General features: G+C 43.6%; 2 protein-coding genes across 2 annotated transcripts in view; both read left to right on the top strand.

Moving 5' to 3' along the window:
• CUNH2orf72 (chromosome unknown C2orf72 homolog) overlaps window positions 1-4,782 on the top strand; it is a 5,252-nt gene extending 470 nt beyond the window's left edge. The window contains exons 2-4 of the mRNA XM_057367232.1: window positions 8-152; window positions 2,516-2,632; window positions 3,789-4,782. Coding sequence (XP_057223215.1) covers window positions 8-152; window positions 2,516-2,632; window positions 3,789-3,880 — 354 coding nt within the window. The 3' untranslated portion in view covers window positions 3,881-4,782. The remainder of the gene's footprint in view (window positions 1-7; window positions 153-2,515; window positions 2,633-3,788) is intronic.
• An 883-nt stretch (window positions 4,783-5,665) lies between these two features.
• The window catches only part of PSMD1 (proteasome 26S subunit, non-ATPase 1), a 63,536-nt gene continuing 46,206 nt past the window's right edge, over window positions 5,666-22,995 (top strand). The window contains exons 1-16 of the mRNA XM_057367183.1: window positions 5,666-5,822; window positions 7,950-7,993; window positions 9,014-9,087; window positions 9,283-9,452; window positions 10,289-10,494; window positions 11,737-11,880; window positions 12,627-12,853; window positions 13,557-13,620; window positions 15,304-15,432; window positions 16,456-16,544; window positions 17,157-17,235; window positions 17,738-17,911; window positions 18,839-18,950; window positions 19,586-19,782; window positions 20,368-20,463; window positions 20,970-21,034. Coding sequence (XP_057223166.1) covers window positions 5,807-5,822; window positions 7,950-7,993; window positions 9,014-9,087; window positions 9,283-9,452; window positions 10,289-10,494; window positions 11,737-11,880; window positions 12,627-12,853; window positions 13,557-13,620; window positions 15,304-15,432; window positions 16,456-16,544; window positions 17,157-17,235; window positions 17,738-17,911; window positions 18,839-18,950; window positions 19,586-19,782; window positions 20,368-20,463; window positions 20,970-21,034 — 1,886 coding nt within the window. The 5' untranslated portion in view covers window positions 5,666-5,806. The remainder of the gene's footprint in view (window positions 5,823-7,949; window positions 7,994-9,013; window positions 9,088-9,282; window positions 9,453-10,288; window positions 10,495-11,736; window positions 11,881-12,626; window positions 12,854-13,556; window positions 13,621-15,303; window positions 15,433-16,455; window positions 16,545-17,156; window positions 17,236-17,737; window positions 17,912-18,838; window positions 18,951-19,585; window positions 19,783-20,367; window positions 20,464-20,969; window positions 21,035-22,995) is intronic.

Genomic DNA, 22,995 nt, shown 5'->3' with positions numbered 1-22,995 from the left:
CGGCGAGGACGCGGCGGTGCTGGACGCGGCGCTGCGGCGGCACTTTCCGGCGCCCGGCACGGTGCAGGCGGCCCGGTATAGCCCCGGCAGCCCTGGCGACTGCCGCGCCGCCGCCTGCCGCGCCCTGCGGGCCGCCCTGCAGCACCCCGCAGGTACCAGGATCGGGGGACCCCTCTCTCCCTCCCTCACTTGGGGGCTGAGGGTTTTTACAGTGCAATTTGCCCTGTTTTCCTGTGTGATCTACCCCCTCCTAATGAGTTCTGATCTTTCCTCATGGGATCTTCCCCTACCCAATGGGATCTGACTCCTGCCGCTGGGATCGGACCATTCACTACTGATGGGATCTTTCCCCCCCCACACAGACAGAATCACATCTGCCTTTCCCCAWTGAAATCTCTTTCATGCTAGTGGGATCAGGGCCTTTCCAAAGGGATTTGCCTCTTTCTGGTAAGGTTCACAGTCCTGACAGCCAGGGAGGACAAACTTCCCAGCAGTTTGGGAAACACTAGAGCAGCTCAGGGATATGACAACTGACAGTCATGATATCGTGGCCATCCATGACACGGTGGCCTTCTGTGTTTATGGATGTGTGTTCTTGGGGGATGCAGGACTGGGATGTAGCCTGTGCTGTAGGGTGCAGGTGAGACCTGACCCTTCCGCAGGAGGAAGATGCTTGTAGTGATTTTGCATAATGAATAAGTACCAACAGGATGTCGTTGTTTGGGTGTAAAACCATGTCAGGATGAGGATGGCAGGATGAAAGCTGGATGTCAGCCAGGCCTGAGAAACAGCATTTGCCCTGCAGTGGAAGGGGAATCAGGTTTGTGTGTCAATGCAGGGTGATGGGGAGCTGGGCAGGCTCTGCTCCCACAGCTGCCACACAAAACACTTTAATCTTTGGCACTGCTTGTTTTGGGCTGTTTCTCTTCTTTCATTTTCCCCACTTTTACCTTGCTCCCCAGCATTTCCAGGGGCTAGGGTGTTTTGCTGTCTCGCCGCCTTTACCCCAAGGGATTCTGGCACTCACCTTCAGCACCATGTTGAGAGGGTCTTCTGGGATCCCTGGGACACGGGGATGATTGGCTGCAGCTCAGGTGCTTTTCTCCATCAGCTCAGCCCAGAATTCTGGATCTGAACATTGAGGAGCTTTGAGATGGCTGGGACCCATTGTGAAGGCACAGGCCTGACTTCTGGCACCTCTCTGCTGAGGCACACACAGTCTTCTTTTCAGCTTCTCTCCATTTGTATGCTTTTGTCTTTCTCACATTGTTCCTACTGCAAGAATTTCTGCTGTGCTCCCAGACACCAGTGAATACTCCAGTTCTGGTGGCAGCAGCCTGGTGGGGCAGCAGCTGCAGAGGCAGAAAAGCATCCCTGCATACATTAACTTTTTCTACTTCAGCACATTGCTGGTGCTTGGCTCAGCACATGTATTTTTGTGGCTAGCTGTGGAGGAGCAGGAGGAGCTGGATTRGGTGTTACAGCCTGTTTGTGTGTGCTCATTCATTTCTTACATTCTGCCTGGTGCTCTGAGTCATGTTAGTGTCCCAGGACTTGTGTGTACCATGAGCACTCATCAGCTGCAGGGTTCAGYCTCAGGCAGGGACAACTTTTCTCCATGCTTCTGTGAGTTTTGCCTTACAAAATCTCCATGTGGACAGAAGGATCCCAAGTATAGATGTGCCTCCAAAGAGCAGTTTAAACACCCCAGGCAGTGCACTGGAATTCTTTGTTTGTTGACTGCCAGAAAGACACAGAGMCCTTTAGTGTTGCAATGACTAGATAAACTGAAGGACGCTGAAGTGGTTCATCATTTGTTATCTGATTAGGAGGTGAAAGGCTGGACAATATTTCAATGGAGATACTGAACTGCTGCTGTTGGAGACCATGTAAAATATACTGCTGTAGTGTTCTACAAGCTGCTGTAGTGCTTTACTGTGACAGCTTGAAAATCTGTCATAACTTTGTTGTCTTCCAGAATAAATATCGTACATTGACCACATGCTCTCTGCGATGTGCAAGCAGTTACACCTGCAGTTTTCAGTGTGCTGCTGCAAGACTGTGTGTCCAGCAGGTCTCCATGGGAGGGAGGAATTGCTTAATAAAGCGGGAACAGTAAATAGGTCAACGTGGTAGAAGCTGTGTGACAATGCAAAAGGAAAACTTYCATCTGTAGGAATTCCCGGTGTCAGTTCCCCAGCCTCTCCACGTGTGCCAGCTGAGCTCCTGCCAGGTTTCTTGCTCACTCTTGGCTGCCACATCCAGGTTGGTTTTGGCAGCGAGGTGGCAAAGAAGAAACTGACACCAGGGACAAATTTGCAGGGTAGCAGAGAGGTTTCAGCAGAAATAAGGATTGTCAGGAGCTGCTCTGTGCTTCACAGAGGTGGGCTTTGTTGCAAGGGCCTGGTTTTGTAGCAAAGACCTGGTTTTGTTGCAAGACTCATGGAGGGAGAGGTGGGGAAGCAGCAGGGCTGACSTGCTACCAGTCTGAACTCATCTTCTCTGGTTTATTCAGAAGAGATGAAAGACAGGGAGAGGTGGAGGATCCCCTTYTTCCTGCAGTGCATTTCTTGGAACCAGAGGAGCTGGAGAAAAGATCACGAAGCAAAAGCTGAAAACAACATTCATGAAGGTATGCCCAGCTCCCTCCCTTGTACTCTGCTGTGACTGTCAGAGGTTCCTCATGATTCGCTGATGGTCCTGGTGCCCAAACTCCTTGCTGGCAGCCTCTTCCAGCTATTTCCAGCTCTGCAGTTGACCTCCCCTCTCTGGCTGTGCTTTAGCCCAAACCTGAAGACAACCAGCACATCTGTCTACTTTGTTGCTATCTCCTTGTTTTCTCACCTTTTGCTTGTCTGAACAATCACACTGGGTCTGGTGCCCAAATACACCCCTGGAAGCACTATTGAACTCAGYCGCTTTTTGCTTGAGTGTCTGGATGCAGATCTGTCTAAGCAATTAATTGGAAGCACCCTGATATTATATGATGTTTTCTGCAAACATGGTTGGAAAGAATGTTCCCAAACCATCTGCCTTTGGGCCTGGCAGAGAGAAGGGAGAGAGCAATCAGCTATGGTCTCTCTGGTTCTAAAGGAAATTGTTCAGGTAATGCATAGCATAGCATTCAGCCTTTGWGCATGGCTGGCACTTCTGATTGCACTTACCGGCAGTGATTTTCTTTTTGCAGAAGTGCCTCATGCAGGAAGCTACAAGGGGTGCGGTCTGGAGATCCAGATTGTTCTATGAAACACAAAGAGGAGGGAAAGCTCCTTCACTGTAAAAAGAACAGAATAGAATATTTTCAGTTGAAAGGGACCTATGGTGATCATCTAGTCCAACTGCCTGACCACTTCAGGACTGACCAGATGTTAAAGGATGTTATTAAAGGCATTTAATACATAAAAATCCTTAAGGAGCATAAGAGTCAAACAAAACAACTGAAACACCCAATTTATGCAGCTTTGAGACATATCCTTCACAGTCAGAAAAATGAAGTGCCTGATCTTGCTGTCAGTGCCAGGCAGGTGATACTCTCTGGCTATGTAATTTGTTCTGAGAGTGCTGAGACTTCAGGAGGCCAGGAGCTGGGCTCCTTTGCTCTATTTGCTGAAGCAATGTTGAGTTTGTAAAATAAATGAAAATCAGTTTTGAAAAAAAATCTGCAGTGCTTAGGCTGTGAGCACATAACAATTGCTTCAGCCCATGCTTTCTTTTTGTCTTAAGYTGCATTTTGCATGAAGAAGGGTTTTCCGTTCAGGTCTCCTTTGACCTCTCTCTGCTCCCTGCAGATGACCTGCAGGACCTTGAGGAAGAAGTGGCTCTGGCAAGCCTGTCCCCSAATGGAAACTGTGAAGAAGCTGCTGGAGGCAAGGGAACTTAGAGCTGCTGGGCATCACCCAGCACAATCCACATCCCAGATCTGCCCAGTGGATTTGGAGCAGTGGGAGGAGGAGCTGGTGCACRTCCACTCACCCTCTCCTCCAAAAACCCACAGCTCCAGGGAAAAACTGCTTKCTTGAACTCATCAGGGTCTTTTGTAGTTGACAGCCCCTGGGGTCTGTGCGAGACGAGCCATACCCTGCTGTGCCCTGCTGCCCTGGGGCATCTGGAGCTGCTGCTGGACACTGGGCTTTTGAGAAGCCCTTCAGGGATGTATGCCATATCCTGGGCAAAATGACTTTGGGACTTTGACAGTGAAATGCARCCACTTGTTTGCAGAATGAGGAATGTTTCCTAATTCTGAGCAAAATCCCCTGCTGAGGTTGCTGGGGCTGGCCTCCCTGACAGACTGATTCTGCTGCCTTGTTTTCCTGCTTTACTGGTGCTTGGAAGTTCCTGCAATCTTTGTGATCAGGRAAAAAAAYAMCACAAAACCAAAAGAAAAAAATCCCAAGTAACAGCGTGTCTTGGAGACTCTGCAGGGACACTAAATATGAGGTGTTGGATCTACCAGCTACTGAAAAGGTTTGAGTGTAACAGTGTAACATGAAAAATGAAGTAACATCCCACCATGGGTAGCAAGAATAACACAAAAGATACTGAGAGTAATGGCATCTCGATCAGAGCATGCCTTGGGAGCAGGATCTGTGCCTCTGGCTTATCCTGGTGCTMACAGACTGACTGAGGGACTGTCTGGGCTGGAGGGGTGGCATKTAGGCACTAAGGTGTGACTGGTGCTGGATGGGGTTACAGGAAAGGCCCATCTTACCTGGGACATCTCCACGGATATGTGGTAAAACATCTTGGAGGTAACCTGCAGGACAACAAGTKGYGGTTGCTTCATAAATAYATATATAAAAATATAAAAATTATCTTTTTTTAAAAGTAGTTCCAAAGGATTGYTTGTAACTTGTGGGGCAACACAATTAACTAGAAATCCCTGATTTATGATTCTAATACATCCTTGCTCCCGAGCTAAACTTTCCCTGGTGCAAATCCACCAGATTGTGCATCCCATCTGTCCGTACTGGAACCAAAGCAAGAGCCAAAGTACCTCCATGCTCCTCCACAGTTGGGGCACCTGCAGGTCCGTGTCTGTGCAGATCTGATCATTGCCCTGYGCTGAGAAGTGATGCATGGTTCCTGTCAAACTCATCTCTACCTGTGCTTCCCTTTTAAGGGACAATGGGGTTGGGTGGGAGAGGCCTTTCCCCACAGAAATGTGAGAAGAGTCAGGCCCCACAGAGGCGGCCGGCAAGAGGTTTTAAATCCATGGGATAAAATCCCTGATCCTTCCACTGCCACGGGACACGCTGTCCCCCAAAGATGTCTTCCCATTGCAGGCGACCTCTCCCGGCGGGGGTTGCAGCCACTTTTCCGGGCACGGCGCAAACACGAGCACCGGCGGGGTCACCCGTGGGGACTGCACAGCTCCGGCCCCGCAACCCGCTCGCCCAGGCAGTGGTGTGGGGTTTGTGCGCGCGGGAGGTCGTGAGGAGCCCGTATGGATCGTGGGGAAGCCCGTTGTGACCCGCAAACGATCGCGGGGTTCGCGCGGGGACCGCAGCGGTCGCGGACTGTCCGTGAGGGGCCGCCGACAGAGGGGCCGCGGACAGAGCGAGGCCCCCGGCTGCAGGGCTGCCCCGCTCCTGCCTGCCTGATTCTCCGCCGTCCCTCGCAGGCGATCACCACGGGCAACTTTGCCGGGCACAGCGAGGACCCGCCGGAAGAGGCCCTTGGCGGCACTTCCGGGCCGGGCAGCAGCGGCGGCGGCGGCACCGCGGTTGGGCCGGAGCGGACCCAACCCGAACCCCCCGCACCCTTCGGACCTCCCCGACCCCCCCTCCGAGGGCAACCGGGCCGCATCATGATCACCTCGGCCGGTGAGGCAGCGGCGCGGGGTGGCGTTGTCCGCCGGGGTTTCGCTGAGTCAGGGCCGTGACTGGGCACCGCCGCGGCTCCGTGGGGCCGCCCCTCACCGGGTTCCTCCGCTCCGGTCAGTCCCGGGCGGCAGCGAGAGGCCGCCCCGGTGCACGGCGGTCCGGTACAACCGGCTCTTGAAGCCCGGCACCGTGTCTGTGTCGTGCCGGTGCCTCACGAGGGGTTCGGTGGTTTTGTGTGTCCCCGGGCAGCGATGCGGGGGTCCCGCGGTGTGAGCGGGAGGGTTCGGCTGCTGCAAGTGAACAGCGCATTTTCGTGTAAAACCGGAGGGCTCTCGGGAGGTGCAGGAGGGACTAAATAAGGGGAAGAGGAAGGAGTTGAGAGTTCAGAAAAGCAAATGCCCTGCAGAGGAATCGTCAGTTTTAGGAGTGCGGAATAATGAAGCGTGTGAGGAATTGGATGTTACGCGGTGTTTGTGCATCTAYTGAGAACTTGATAGTGTAAAAAAATAAGGGAAATCTTTCCAAAATACTCAGGGTAGAAATTAACATGTGTCTGGTTCTGTCTTGGAGAGAGAAAGGGTGCAGAGGATGACAGTCTTCGGGCAGCTTTCTCTTCCTGAACCCTTTGCTTTGTTTAAGCCTTTATTTTAATTGAGGAGAAGTAGGAACTCATTTTAGAGGCACTTATAATGTAAAAGTGGCATAAAAATGCAAAATGTAAAGATGGTATGTTGGAGCGAGGTGCATAGGCAGCGTGTAGGAGTGAGTTTGCTTTCTCCTGATAGATCAGRTAAATGCAGGAACTTATTGAAAATAATAATTATGATAATAAGGACACAACAAAGCAAACGTTTGATGTAGAGCTGCAGAAAATAGCTGGAAGGAGCATAGTGGTGTGGGCTGCTGAATCTGCCTTCCTTGCCTAAGAGCCACACTGGTGTTCCCACAGTTCCTGTGGGATGATGATGCATATGGTCTAACCTGGTTTTTAGAAGCAATTCCTGATAATGGAGGCTTTGCGACCTTGTTAGGCAAAGGAATAAATCTGTTGCTGTCATAAAACGTTTCCTATCATCAGACCTCATTCTTTGAGGCTTCACTAAAGCTTGGTCCTACTGTTCCTGTTCATATCTGACACAAAGATCAGATTATTCACTTCCTGTTGGCAGCTGCCCTGAATCTGAACTCTGCACCCTTCCCAGGTACAAGCCTTCTGCCGTGCTTCAGGAGCTGACTGCCTGAGCTCCCCGTTCCTACTGCCCAGCTCTAAACACCCTGGTTTGCTCATGACTCAAACGTGGTGGCCAWCACAGGGTCTGGGTGCCAAGGGGAGGGAAGGTGCCTCATGGATCTGCCAAGGGCTGCTCTCACTTTGCACATCTGTGTGAGGTTTGGGTTCTCTGCCTCCCACTGCAGCCAAGTGATATTATTCATCATAGTTCATCTGAGCCYTCTGTACTGTTCAGATTCTATATTTGCACATTTTGGTTTGGATCTGCACATGCTTCTTTTAAATTTGTCAAGATGCTTTGGAAGCCCAGTTCAGCCCTCCATAGGCTTGTTGGCCTTTCCAGTTTGATGTGGTTTTTTTCAGATTTAAAAAGAGGTTGTCAAGCTGTACAACAGATTAAAGATTTGAAGCAGTGAATTGTGTTGGACTTTGATCAGATCCTATTCCAGTGCTTTCTGTTGCATCCTTGCAGTCTGACAATGAAACCACTTATCCCTGTTCTTCAGATTGAGCACCCCAAATATCTGTGAACCTCTCAGTCATGGCAGTTAATAYTTCTGTGGCTTTTTGTATAAATGTTCTGGGAGAGTCTTGCTAAAGCTGTGAGGTACAATATATCCTCTTATTCATGAGACCAGTTTCTTTGGCATGGAAAAATTCTGTTTTCCTCYAAGAAAGATAATTTTTTATAAACAACGTACTTTTTCAGTTATAAATTCTGAACTATTTTATGCTGTTTAATACAAACTTGCATTTGATCTTTGAAGTTTTATACTGAAGATTTAAAACCACCATTCCAAAGACAGCCTTCTTTCCTGTCCTGTTGGTTTTGAACTAGATGACAAGCTCACTTTTGATACAGAGAGTCCAAAACTGACTATGATTTTGTTTTGCAGCTGGAATTATCTCTCTTCTGGATGAAGAAGAGCCACAGCTCAAGGTAAGCTCTTAATCTGAGAGCAAATAGCAACAAATGCATTATGTTGAGAGCTTAAAATCAAAAAGGTGCAGATCTCAGTAACWAATGGTTGGACAGCAACAGGTGGGCACCAAATTATATCTGGCCTGAAAGCTGAAAGAAAGGGCTTAAATAATAACAGATTGCAAACTTCCTTGTTGGATGAAACTAGGACTTCAAATGAAAAAATCTCTATTAATGAAAGCTCCCAGCTCTCTCATGATAATGGGGCTTTGTTACTTAAAATTGTTCCAGACTGCATTTTGACTACGTAAAATTCAAAGCTGAAGAACATCTCAAGTTTTTAGTATAATTTAACCAACGTAGAACAGAATTATAGTTACAGTTTTCACTTGGAAAAAAATCCACAATAGTATATGGGAGGAAAATAGCAACACAWACTTTCCAGTGTACAGAGGATAACAGTCCACAGAACACCAAAATGTTGGTTTGTCGATTGTTGCCAATTATTTGAACAGTTAAGGTGTCCCCTTTTAGGAGGGGAAGGTGCACTTTTTAATATTTGTAATCCCCTAATTGTTTTATTGGATACAGATATAGGTAGTGATGGATCTGAATGAGCCCTGCTTTTGGTGTGAACTGATTACAAGTGGGATGATTCAGGTCCGGTTTGTTTATCTGCTAAAGTACTGGATCCTATAAATAAATAGAGTTGGCTGATGTAAACCAAAGATTGACTCTGAGGGTTGTCACAAAGACTTGAAATACTTCGTATTTCAAGGAATTTCCTCCATCAGACACTTTAGCCAGTCATTCATCACAGAGAGGCCATGAGAAGGAATGCTAGAGTTGTCTTACCTCTTAAGTGAACAGCTCTTTATTTGCAAAGATCAATGAATGCTTGCAAAGATCATTTAAAATAGAGTTTACTGTTGAAATGGGTCAATGTTTATGATATCCATTCTAGATACTTCATTTTTACTGGGGAAAGGTGGTAAATGCATTTTTGATGTAATATAACTTTTTTTTTTTTGTTTGTAGGAGTTTGCTCTTCACAAGTTGAATGCTGTTGTCAATGACTTCTGGGCAGAAATCTCTGAGTCAGTGGACAAAATGTAAGGAAGTCACTTAATACTTCAGGGTGTGCTACTTAAAAAGAACATGAAATATGAAGTGGATGTAGTTCTGGTTTCTTGACAGTGGCTAGTGCATCACCTAGCGCCAGATTTGCTGGAAAGCACTCACGTGTGGATGTGGGGTTGGAGCTGTGGTCCCAAAGATGCTGATGCTCTTCTCTCCCTTCTCTGCAGTGAAGTTCTCTATGAAGATGAGGGTTTTCGGAGCCGGCAGTTTGCTGCYCTGGTTGCTTCTAAAGTTTTTTACCACCTGGGAGCCTTTGAGGAATCCCTGAACTATGCCTTGGGAGCAGGTGACCTCTTCAATGTCAACGACAACTCGGAATATGTGGAGACGATCATTGGTAAAGAACTGTTGCTGCAAAAGAAAAGCTCTTGTGTTGTCAAAGCTGTTGTAACTTTGAAATTTTACTTTCTTTACCTTTTATCTCTGTATTCTTCTTGCTGTCTTTGTGTTCATTTGAACTGATGCTGCAGCTGATTTTACCCAGTTTATTTGTATGTTCTTTCTCATGCTTTGGGATTCTGTAATGGAACTGACTTGAGTTCTAGCATTTTTTTCCTTTCTTTACCCTTATTCTATATTGAATTYCTAATAAGAAAATTGCTTTGGTTGTTTATTGTCCTTTCTCTCATTCATGTGCTGATATTGTTATCAATTTCAGCATAACTTTGGAAACCATTGATTAGTAAGTGTAGCTGCACTCCCGACTGAGGGGGACAATTGTTTTTATTCACCCACAATAAGATGGCAAGTCAGTGTTGACTGCAGGTATAATCTGAATGCCTTTTAAAAGTCTCACCTGCTGGTCACTTGCCTGGTACAGGATATGATGGACCTGGGCTGGCTTTCAATCTCCTCAGCTGGTGTTTGCAGTGGAGCTAGGAAGTCTTACTGCTGTTTTCTCATTTATTTAATATGACATTTGAAAAAAGATCTTATCCTTGGTTTAATTTTTAAAATACCTACTTGATTTCAGCACTAAAATCAGAGTTTGTTAGGAGATARTAGAAGTATTTTCCACTACTATCTGTATATGGCTACACAAATGTGGAATTTCCCATACACTCTACTTGCTGGTAGAACATGCTCATGCACACATTGGTTTCTTCACCTGTACAAAACTGCAAAAATCTGGGAACGTGACTTTACCCCCATATTTGTTCATTATCTCTTCAGCAAAATGTATCGACCACTACACCAAGCAGTGTGTGGAGAATGCGGAGCTGCCCGAAGGGGAGAAGAAACCTGTGGATGAGAGGCTAGAAGGGATAGTGAACAAAATGTTTCAGCGGTGCTTGGATGACCACAAGTACAAGCAGGCCATTGGCATCGCTCTGGAGACACGCAGGCTGGACATCTTTGAGAAAACCATCCTTGAGTCGGTATGTGCAAGAGACAGGAGGTGCCTGTAGCTAGGCTTTTCCAGGTATGAATCCAGCAGTCAAGTGCAAGATCCAGGTTGCTGTGGAACTTGCGCTGTTTTGTATGAACAGAATAAAAGATAAAAATCAGAGGTGTTCAGGTCAGCATGTTCATGGAAGGCAGAGTCACTCAGGGCTATCAAATATAGAAAGATAGCCCTATATCTTTAAGAAATCCTTGACCTACAAGTTGATGGGAAAATATTCCTAGGAAGCCTGGCTGTGTGCCCTCTTCTTAAGGTATTCCCTGTCAGCTACTGGCAGAGATACAATACTGGCATAATGTAAGAACARCTCTTTTATTTAGTTGTGTCTGTCATCTGCTGTAATTCATGGTGGGAAGTGATCCTTAAGGCTGGGTAAGTAATTTGTTAATGGCAAGCAAAAGATAAAACTCCAGTAGCTGGATGAGCTGCTCTAATTTTCAGTAAGTGGCTGTGTGCGATCTTGGCCTGCCCTGACTCAGAGGCAGCACAGCTWGGCTTTAACATCTTTCACTGAGGGTTTAAGGTAAGTCATGTTACTATTAGTGGCAGTGAGAGAAGCAGGCCTGCAGTCATTTGCAGCAGCTCAGCAGTTGTGTGCAGTCTTGTTACGCAGTATTATCTCAGTCATATGCCAGACACAGAGTTTAAATCCTTTAAATTTTACTGTTTTTCAGTTTACAACTTTTCTGTGTCTTTGGATGTCTSCCATTCATTTCTGTGTATGAGTGATAATCATAAGGCATCCATCTTGCTTTCTTTGTTCTCTTTGTCTTATGCATTTACTAACTTACCCATTATAAATCCCTCATTTTGAATTAACTTTCTGAGGTCTAATAACGAAATCTGTTTCTCAGGCTCAGTCTTTTCTTGKTGCATAGTTTGTTTTGCTGACATTTTATGTTAGTGAATTTCACTGCATTCAAAACTGATTGTTTGAACCAGAAGGGTGAAGGAGAAAYAGGTATTGTACTTTTAAGTTAGTATTTTGCCTGTTTTAACTTCTGAATTAAATAGTGGTCCTGCATGTGTTTGCTAGTGTTTTTTGTTTAAACTGCAATACAACTGTGTGTAAGCTTTTCTGAAAAAGGGAAACTGTGAAGATTTATATGCACATTTGCTCTGCTTTTTAAAATAGGAAAGAGGTAGCTTTATTTTAGTTTTCAAATCCTGCTTGTCAGTCCAAACCCATGTTTGATATCCCTGAATTTTATTTCAGAATGATGTTCCTGGGATGCTGGCCTACAGCTTGAAGCTTTGTATGTCTTTGATGCARAATAAACAGTTTCGTAATAAAGTCTTGAGAGTTCTGGTTAAAATCTACATGAATCTGGAGAAACCAGACTTCATCAACGTGTGCCAGGTAAACTTTTCAARGTCATGTTTAAAGCTAATAAAAAGTTACTCTTCTTTAGGTGTACTTGGCTTGACATCTACCTGCTCTGTTTTTTGTTCAGTTAAATGAAATATAATTTTTTGCTTGTGTGCTTCTAACACACATGTGAAAGTGAGACCAACTTGAAAAAGAGATTTAAATATTGCACATTTGGTCAGTTCATAGAGAAAGAAATGTGTTCAAGGGCAGTTTGAGGACATAGACAACTCTGACATTTTAAGCCTCTGTAGCAAGTATCAGATGGTAGGTTCACAGCTTGAAATTTTATTTATTCCTCACAAGAACATTTCCAGTGCTTTGTTTTTTTTGKTAAGCTGTTGTCTGAAAGTGTTTAGACAACCAGTTGTGAAATTACTCAGATGTTCTCAGGTCWTTGCCAGTCTTGRTATGCCAGGTACATGTGACTCAGTYKTACGCCTGTTTCATTTCAGCTGAGACATCCCTACAAAATGATGTGTGCTTCTTCAATGTGCTTTTGAAATTTCTGTGTTTAGTAGGACAAGTCTTGTTTTTCTATGAAAACTCTTCTGAGTTTTTTATTGTCTTCAGTGAAAGAGAGAGATGTTTTCTTTCTTTGAAGGGCGTGTTCTGTGGAAGCAGCATTTGAAGGTATTGGCATGTGGCCTTGGGCAGTGTTACTTCCTCATTCTGAAGTATCTAATATCTTCTCCTATTTGTTTTTTTATTTTTATTCTTCCCTTTCTGCTGCACAGTGCCTGATATTCCTGGATGACCCACAGGCTGTGAGTGACATCTTAGAAAAACTGGTGAAGGATGATAACCTTCTCATGGCCTACCAAATTTGCTTTGACCTGTATGAAAGTGCAAGCCAGCAGTTCCTGTCTTCTGTCATCCAGAAYCTCCGCACAGTTGGAACTCCCATCGCCTCCGTGCCTGGATCCACCAACACCGGCACCGTCCCTGGATCAGAGAAAGACAGGTGAGGAGGTTGACTTGGGAGGAGGTGCAATTGTTTGGCTCCAGTCCTGCTGTAATGGAACCTCCTATTCCATGTTGGATGCTTTTTACAAGCTGTCAAGTTACTTGCCTGTATTTAAGTCAGAGTAATAGGCGAGACATGGTAATTGCTCAAAAAACTGGAATATTTTTCAATCACGGCCAGAGGCATGGCAGGCATTTTCCTCTCTTCCTTTCCAATTAAATAAAAAGAAAGGCACAGAATAATTTGTGTCAGCCTGTGAAGCATTAGAACAAGGTGTTAGCATCAGCTTAATATGTTTCATTTCCATGTCCACACTCTGGGATCCATGCTAAAAGTGACCAGCTCAAGGCTTCTGGGGAGAGGATATARTTATCCTTGATGCCTTGTTTGTTGACCTTGTTTTTTCACCTGTGTCTGTGTCTTCATTCCCTACAAGCATCTTTATTTTTGTTGTCTCTGTAGATRGAATAAGAGAGTAGGATTTTCCAGGCCTTTGTCTTCAAGTTCCCTGAAAATTGAGTGGGGGAGGAGTTTTCTGCTCAGCAGTGAGCTCCAGATAGTCATCCCTTGTTCTGTCAAAGTCTTCTTTTCCAGTCATCAATTCCAAATCCCAGGCTACTCCTTCAGGACGATGTTCGGCCATAATTACAGTTCTTGACTAGTTGCAAGTGATGCATTTTTAATTTTTATTTTATTTCAGTGATGCTATGGAAGCAGAAGAGAAACCAGGAAGCGCTTGTGCGGCGGGGAAGTCTGCGGAAATTGTGAGTGCTATTTCCAAAACAGACCTTATTTGATTTTTCTTATGTGTTCTCTTTGAATCTCTAGGATTGCTAAGTTGGTTTGGCTAATAAAGAATGGACTTCCTTTACTGTTTTGCCTGGAGACAAGGTGACATGATCTCTGAGGGCCAAATAGCTGATCAGCAGTTCAGATACTGAAAGCTGTGTGAGTGGGAAGTGATCAGAGTTCAGCAGGAGTTACTGAGTTCTGAAAAAGGGGACAGAAGGATCTGGCTCATGTGCTTGCTTTTTGATATTGAAATAATAATTTTTTTCCAGAAGAAAGGGCCTGAAATTTAACTGCTGTTGAGAACCATAGGGAGTGAATTGTCTTCCGCTTCAAAAATGCAACTGTAGCTCTGTTTGGATAGAACTCATGCTGTTCTGCAGGAATGGTGGGGGGGATGCTGATGTAACATAGTTTCTTTTCTARAAAGGGATAAAGTTGCCTCAGGCCTTCATGTTGCTGTGTTGCTGGGCTGGTTGGTTGGAATCTTTTTGTTTAGTTTCTTTCCCCAAGTATTGGAGAAAGTGAGTTCATTTCTAACATGCACATACAGTTGCATTTCAGTATGTACAATAGTTMATGCAGTTTTGACATTTTGAATGCTGAAGACAAGAAGTGCTACCAGAGAGGAAAATAAAACCCAAAACAAGTTGTTTTTTTGATTTCTTTTTTCCCATGGTGCATGTTTGCAAATAAAACTTGGAATCTTTGAAAGGCTTTTGCAGATCACTTAAAAATTAATTAAGGGCAAACAGAAGTGTTTTCTTCAAATTATATTTCACAAGGAAAACAGAAGGTATTGAGTTTCTTGTCCCATYAAGGAACCTTGACAGTGCTTTTGTGCAGGAAAGATGATTTGAATCAGTTTCTGCTGCACTGGCTTTGCTGCTTGTGCCAAGGACACAAAAAATCTGTGAAATGTTCTTTAGCTTAATCTTTCACAATTCAGAATGCTGACTAYGAAGAAATAATTGAGGGAATTAGTTTAAGGGCTGAACTACTCATGCTTGACTGGTCTCTGACCAGCTAACAATATCAGGACAAAGCGCTGCACTGTACTTTTCACCCTGCTTAGAAGGAATTTCGGTTTATACAGATCCATTTTTAACTGTTCCATCATGAGGAAGAAGGAGACTTTTTCTCAAAGAGCTCTGTAAAATGAATGTATTAGAGTTTTTGTAGCTATTAGCTGTTGTTCTAAATGAAGCCTGTAGCTCACAAGAATGATGCTGCATCTCAGCAGGATCATGCAAAGTATTGTAGCTTTGTGGCCCTCTCTGTTAAACCTTCCATGGAAATACAGGTTCACATTTATAAAAAGGTTTGCCTTTGATGGGAGACTCATTGTCTCTGTAAGGCCAAACAGCAGCTTGCAGAATGTCAGATGTCACCCATACCCTTTTGCTTTCAATGAAATAATACATTTCTTTTTGAAAAGTCTCTTCTCCAATCTGCACTGTTGTGCACAAAAAGATTTGATTTTCTGGGAGTTTGGGCTTGTGCACCAAGGACAGAAACAATGTCTATTGAGTCCCAAAACCTGATAGGTTTTGGAATAGGGTGATGGGAGCATAGCAGAGTGGATTCTCAAGAACTGTATTTTAACTGAGCCAYAGGTTCTGATGGAATTTTTTTCTTCTTTTTGCTTGTATGTGMAGAACCCAGAGCCTAAGGACCAGATCTCAAAAATGATTAAAATTTTAAGTGGGGAAATGGCCATTGAGTTGCATCTGCAGTTTTTAATACGAAACAACAATACAGACCTCATGATCCTAAAAAACACAAAGGTAAGAGACTTCRTTAAATATGGTTGTCTTGGATTTTTCTGATTCATCCTGTGTTTGTTTTGACCATGATGCTATTTTTAATGATAAGCTGCTATTAGCATGCTGATATTTTAATTGGTTTCTTTCTGATTGGTTATAGAAATGAATCTTTTTCTCACTTTTTTTTTCTGTGTTTTTGGTGGGTTTGTGCGTTTGTTTTTCATCTGTTCAGTAAGATGGCAAAACTCACCCTGCAGCTCCATGTCCGATCCATTGCAAATGCTGCTGGTTGGGAAGGGAGGTGTCAGCCAGGACTATAGGTTACAGTATGTTGTTATCTTTGTTGGGGTTTTGTGATCCCACACCTTCAGTTTCACTAAGGGAACCCTGGTATGTAGTGAAAGACCAATATTTCCACATTGGAGACAAAGCCAATCAGATACTGTAATGTAGACAGTGCTAGTGARTGGAGTAACTGGTTTTGTTTTGGAAGGTGTTACTCAAGGGTAGGCAAATTAAAACTTACAGGTAAACTTAGACTCTTAAATTATTACTAGAAACCATAGGAGAAGTTTTTTTTATGTGTGAAATAGTATGCACATCATCAATAAAAGTAATAGGGGTTGTTAGTGGGTTTATCTATTTCAGGCGGCACTTCAGATATATTGGAAATTTTTTTCCATCTGCCAGTTAAGTGCTCAGGAGCGATTCTGCAGCAGAGTTCTGGGAATGGCCTGGAAACATCAGSAGCACACGCTCTGCAGAGCTCAGTTCTGGGAAATGGAGGGGGGTGTTCTCCAGTTAAGTGGCAATTGCARTAATCTCATCTCTGAAAGAAACTCACAGAAAGGATCATTTTGCATGGGAAAGATGGCTTGAGGATATGTTAGAGTATATTAACAATCTATTAGCTGATTACAGGGAAATTGCTGGTTAAATTGAGGCTCATTACAATCCATTTTTCTAGTGTACTGGCAAGCATGTTAAGCAATCTTGGGCATATCTTTTGCCAAGTGATGATATTGATTGTTCTTGTTCTTTCAGGATGCAGTGAGGAATTCMGTGTGTCATACAGCAACTGTTATAGCAAACTCCTTTATGCATTGTGGGACAACCAGTGACCAGTTCCTTAGGTAAATCTATGGCAAGGAAGCTTCAATGTCATTTTAAGGTGTTTGAACAGCATTGTTGCCCTCCTTAACTTGGTATTTCCAGAGTGGTAACTGCAGCAYTCCAAAGGTCTTAGAGAATTGTTTCCTTTTTTCTGTCACCACAAACTATCTTTGTTTGACTGCTAACTGTATGAGTGGCTTGGAGGCTGARGATCTGAAATTTCTCTTTGTTAAGCAGTTAGAGAGTTTCTGAGATGATGTCTTTTTATGGTAGAGACTGACAGTACTGAATGACTCTTACAAGGGAAATGCCAGAGCTGACCTTACCAGGGACTTAAGGAATGCTGCAGAAACTCTGCTTAAGTTTCTCCCAGGGAGTTGATGGGCTGCATTTTGAGCAGTTGTTCTCTTTCACTGAGATCACCTATGTCTAAAAGTTTGGCTACAACCAGGCAAAAATCAGAACTGATGAAGGGGAGAGAAATGTAAAGTGGAAATGTGCTTAGCTGCTTTCCCTTCTGAAGACTGCTTTCTGTTTTGAAAGCAGTCTTCAGTGCTGTGAAACCCCACTTGCAAGATGAGCAACAGGCTGTATGAAAAACTTTGTATAACCTTTCTCTTTTCATCTTCCAGAGACAATTTGGAGTGGCTGGCCAGGGCCACTAACTGGGCTAAGTTTACTGCTACTGCCAGYTTGGGTGTTATACACAAGGTAACACCGCATTCATTTCTCTCTGCTCAATGTAAATGCTTGTGAGCTCTGAAAGCATGGAAATGTGGATTCTGAATGGTGCCTGCACTCCAGTGTACCTGGCACAACTGTAATATGTTTTGTGTCTTTGCTCTAAAAAGCTGTGCTTATATTATTTTGTCTGACATCTGATATAATTTATGATATGTTCTGCTGAGAGTCARAAAGTTGCTAGGATAATGGCTCAAGGAGAGAGTACTTTTTCTAACTCCTCCTTTGTGAGTTGAACAGATGTAATAGTTTCTAGTATTATAATTGCAGGTGTTTCTTYAGTAATTTTGGGGCATACCAAAGTTCCTCACTGTAGTAATTTTCAGTGAGTTTGAATAGTGACCTGTGGCACTGAAACACTGATTTTTGTGGAGAAAGTAATGGCTATAACACATGTTTAAATATTATTGTGCTGTTTTTTCACCTTCCACTTCCTACTGTCTTCTCTTCCTGCTGGACTCTGGACATCCAGGGTCATGAGAAAGAAGCATTACAGCTAATGGCAACTTACCTGCCCAAGGACACCTCTCCAGGGTCAGCCTACCARGAGGGAGGAGGTCTCTATGCCTTGGGTCTCATCCATGCCAACCACGGCGGGGACATCATTGACTACCTGCTGAACCAGCTGAAGAATGCCAGTAATGATGTGTGTASTGGGCTCTGTAATGAGCCTTTGTTTTATTGGGAATATGCAGGGGGTGCTGGCTGGTTTAGTAGTGGAGGGTAGAGGTAATTAAGACTGTGACAGCTACTTAGGCCTCCTCTGGGCCTTAAAGATTAATTGGGGGTTGGTTTTAACAACCTGTTGCTCAAGGTTTAGGTAAGATTTTTAGGAAATTCTTACATACTTGACAGTGACCATAGCTTCATCATGTTTTACTACTTGTTATATCTACTTTGTTTTGCTAATGGTCCTGCAGTATTCAGGCACTGTTGTTATTTACAGCTTAGTTGTCAAGGAAATAAGCCACACAATGTTTCTGCTGACCTGTACTTTTAATGCATCTTTCCCAATAAGAAGTGTTTTACTTCACCACTTACTGTTTGTGAACCTCTATGAAAGCTGGGAATAGATCATTGTCCCAGTATGTTCTCTCCTTCTCCTTGTGGAATTTTGGATTATTTTTTTTAAAACCTCTGGTGAACAGATCCCAGTTGTCTTACTGCGCATGTATCCATTGTTAGAACAAAAGAGGTTATGGAGTGTTTTTCAGTGATTACTGATTTACCTTTTTATTTGAAAGCTATAACTAGCATGCAGATTTTACACATGGCACAGATTTATRGTTTTACATAAATCAGTCAGGGCAGGAGAAGATCTTGAAGTTACTAGAAAGTCTTCTGTGCTATGTCTAAAACTTCTGTTACTCATTGTTTATGGGCTTTGGAACTRTTTCTATTGTRTTTTCTGCCTGAGACTGTGAAAGWACTATTTCTAGCATGTCAAGGGATMATTTTGGGCTGGKTTGGGGCTAAAAGTTTGCAGGTTTATGTTGATGGAAGGATRTCTACTTCAGCTGAAACCATACTGTTTCCTGTTTTTTGATGACTGAACTTGCATATACTTCTCTAGATTGTGCGACATGGTGGCAGCCTGGGCTTGGGACTGGCTGCCATGGGGACAGCACGTCAGGATGTGTACGATTTGCTGAAAACAAATCTCTACCAGGATGATGCAGTGACAGGTAAATGTTCTGCTTTCAAAGCAAATAACCATCTGAGGCCTTATCAGGCATCTGGGGGTTTTTGTCGTGGTTTTTTTTCCCCAGGTTCTCTGTTAGCAGCATAGATTGTTTCTAGCTGTGTTTTATTTGCTGACCTTGTTTCTAGCTGTGTTTTATTTGCTGACGTTTTCCTGATCAGCATGGCTCTTTAGTTGTCAATAATGTTCAGAGGTCCTGTCATGACTGTGGCACTATGCCAAGTTTTGATAACACGTGCTAGGTCTTCAAAACAGTTACTTTGCTCTGTTCTTTCCCTTGTCATATGCTTTTTGTTTAGTATGGCTGATCTRCAGAGCCATCTGCTTTTTTTGAGCTGAGAGATAGGCTTGTGGGAGCTACTGCTGCATTGGTAGGGTCTAACAGGAAAATTATCTCAGCAGCTCTTGGACCAAGGAAGAGATAATTGAACTTGGTAGAGGAGAACACTAAATTGTGATTGCAAGCACATTTGGCCATGGATAATGGAGCTGTTGGGCATGATGATGTCCAGAAGTGTTCTATTGGCATGCATCTGGTGTGGTTCTCTAGATAAAATATTTACTACTTTTGGGAGCAGAATTGGCTTGATTTTTTTTGCTCTTTTCTGTGCTTTGCAGGTGAGGCAGCTGGCCTGGCACTGGGGTTGGTTATGTTGGGATCTAAAAATGCCCAGGCTATTGAGGACATGGTTGGCTATGCACAGGAAACCCAGCATGAAAAAATCCTGCGAGGCCTTGCGGTTGGAATTGCTCTGGTCATGTACGGGAGGATGGAGGAGGCAGATGCTCTCATTGAGAGTCTCTGCAGAGATAAGGTAAGTTGAACTATGACCTAATCACTGACTCTTGTGTTACATGGCTGACCTTCCTGTCTATGAATCTCAAATTGTGGTGGGTTGGCTGTTTTGAACAAGAGAAGTTTTTAGAGAAGTCTGAAGTGGGATCATTTCACAGGTTGCCTGGGGTCTGATCAAAAATACAAGAATGACAATGTTGARTTGTATTTCTTCAGCCTCATACTTGGTCCTCATAGTCATRTGAGCAGCAACAGGTTTTAGAACAGGRTATAGTGGTTAAAAACAGGTGAGGCTTGCTATAGGTAGGTCATCTCAAGGCTCTAGTAGTGGTCAATAGCAGATAACAAATAAGAAGCAGAATGACACCTCTGCCTTTATGCTCTTTGGCAGCCTGCAGCGTAGTAACTCTCTCTCCCCTGAAACTGGTAATGACAACCCTGCTTTGGTGATTGTCCTTTTACTTGTCCCAAATAAGCAACAGAACAATGAGGCTGACTTGTGACCTGTTTRCAGACTCAAGACACAAGAGTGGAACAGATTTAAAGTCAGAATTACTGAGTCACCATTTGGATGGATGTTAAATATTGGTGCTTTCTCTTCCAGGATCCAATTCTCCGTCGTTCTGGCATGTACACTGTGGCTATGGCATACTGTGGCTCAGGAAACAACAAGGCTATCAGGCGCCTGCTGCATGTGGCTGTAAGTACTGTGGCCTYAGGAGCACATAGAAGGAAGCAAGCTCATCACTTTGATAGGCTTTGTGTCTGCAGTGTTCCTATTCTGGTCTAAATCAGAGATTGTGAAGTGAGGAAAGCTTTTCTTATTATTATGAGTAGARCTAACAGGGCTTTCTGACATTAGGGAAAGGAGACTTTCAGACCTTCAACCTGGTGTCACAGAAAATGAAGGTATTAAAAATTAAGAAATGAACCTAAGTGGTTGGTAATAGGTTTGCAGTGAATAGTCTGTGTAATGATGGGCTGGAGAAAAAATAAAGCTCTAAAAGATGGGGTCTGTGTGCTCTTTGATCAGCTTGCAGTCAGTGTGCAAACACTGGTGAAGCTGTTTGGGCTAAGACTGAACATGATTTTAACTAACTTTCTCTATAATCCTGTCTTCTTGATTAACTGACACCTGGCCTGAAATGTTGTAGAGTCCTCAAGTGTTTTACCTGTATTCTCAATTACCTATTTTCCCTTTTCTAGGTGAGTGATGTAAATGATGATGTGAGGCGGGCAGCTGTGGAGTCACTTGGTTTCATTCTGTTCAGGTAAAGTGTGTTCCTTGGTCTCTCCTGCAGCCTGCAATTTAAAGTCTGTTACTTTTTCAGAAAATGAGTATGCTACTGCTTTCACAAAATGACTCAACTGTTAATTGAATGGATTTTGAAAAGTTAAAAAATGAAAGATTGGTTTAGAATTAGAAGCCTTCTTTAATGTTCAGCAAATWTTTAATRAGTCTTTCTGTAGGTTTCCGGACTTGTGGCTTAATTGTCTAAACAGAGCTAGATGAAGTTGACAAATAGAATGAAAAATTAATATWTGCAGGATTGAGAGTTAATTAAAAATTAAATATACTGGGCTTATGCCAATCCTCTTAAAAGCAGCAATACTCAGGCAAACATATCTGCTTAATGGCTATATAAAATGGCTATATAATGTGACTTTGATAAGAAAAAAGCAACCTGAAGGAGCATCTTGAAATAGTCTTTGTTTCTTAAGTATCCGCTGTTAAACAGTGACAAGTTTTTGGGCTTACATTGTACAATGATCACAAAATAGTCACAATGTTTCCTTTGGTTGTCTAAAGTGAAACGTGTTGCTGAAGTGTTATTTTATAGTGCCTTTCATTTCCTCGGTAAGGGGTGTTTGAGGTGGGTTTTGTTTTAAATGAGGCTAGGGAATTCGAATGTTCCCCAAGGACTGCACCTTCATCTGTTTGTACAGTCACCTGTGTAATCTGAGCACTGAGCCAAACTGCAGCCTATGAGGGTGGCTGAGAGGAGATGGTGTATACTTGGGTCCATAATTGTAATTTAGAAACCTTTGTTGACATATTCTTTGCATTGGTTGCTGTCCTTAAAAGCAGGATGAGAGGTTCTTAAAGATGGGGTTRAAGCCTGGGCTACTGATTGAGCAGCTAGTTTTTCTGTCACATAGAAGTGACTCTGCACTGTTCCARTTTATCTGAAGGATAACTGAACGTGGTTTGCAAACAGGACAGCTTCTCTCTGTGGGCAGCAGGAGTCTCCCAAGTGCTTCTGCTCTGTTGCATCCAAGCAGCATGGCTTGTTCCTCACTGTGCCTCTCCTGAAGCCAAAGGTTCTGTTTAACTGACTTCTGTATCTGTACAGAACGAAAATTCCATGCATGCCTTCCATAGTTTCAGGCAACTTTTTTCAAAACAGGTTGTGACAATGCCCTTTTGATCTCAGATTTCAGTGTAATTTTTCTTTTCAACAAATGGAAAACACAATTGGACATCGATAGCTTCTACCAAAATGAGAAGCTTTCAAGGCTCTGAGCTAAACCATTTACCATGTGCTGGCATCTTGCTGGAGCAACATAGTTCAGGGCCTGTTCTTTCCTTATCCAGCCCTGAGGAACTGAGTGACATCATGTTTGCCTCTTAACCTGCTGTGCAGTGGTTCAAATGTTATCCTGCCTCTTCCCTTCCCTTTCTGGAGACTTGCAGTCCAGCACTTACTTGCACAATAAGGATGAGCATTTCCCTGTAAATTCCATTGTCCACCTTACTTGGTAGTCAAGGACTAAATTTTTTTATCTGATTATCACTGTCTTCTGGAGACAAAAGGTGTATGTCAGGCTGTGATAGTTGCAGGCACTTTTCACTYGATAACTAGTTGTGTGCTCTGGCCCAGCTCAACAGTGCAGGTGTACAGAGACAGAAAGACCAAATAGGCTCTGAGTTGGTCAGATTTCATGGCTAAAATGGCATTTCTTTCTTAGAAGTGTTGTTTGTTGAAGTTTGACCGGATTTATTTGTAAAGGCCACTAACACAGCTTTGAGTACTGGCAAGAGTCAGTGATTTGTCAGCTGTTGGGTATACAGAGCTTTTGCATGAAATGTTTTGTGRTGGGATATGAGCAGGTGTGGGACATAGTGGGCTAAGCCCCAGAAATTAATTTCATTTTAGGTGAAAAGCATGACTGCAGCTCCTGTGAGAAGAGTACTCATTGAATTTTTTGTATGTGGTTCCTGAAAGGGAAC

The sequence above is a fragment of the Malurus melanocephalus genome, unplaced genomic scaffold, assembly GCF_030028575.1.
Source record: "Malurus melanocephalus ecotype Western Australia unplaced genomic scaffold, MMel_1.1 scaffold_75, whole genome shotgun sequence".
Classification (NCBI taxonomy): Eukaryota; Metazoa; Chordata; class Aves; order Passeriformes; family Maluridae; genus Malurus; species Malurus melanocephalus.
The sequence above is the reverse complement of the archived record's forward strand: the minus strand, read 5'-3'. Positions and strand labels throughout refer to the sequence as shown.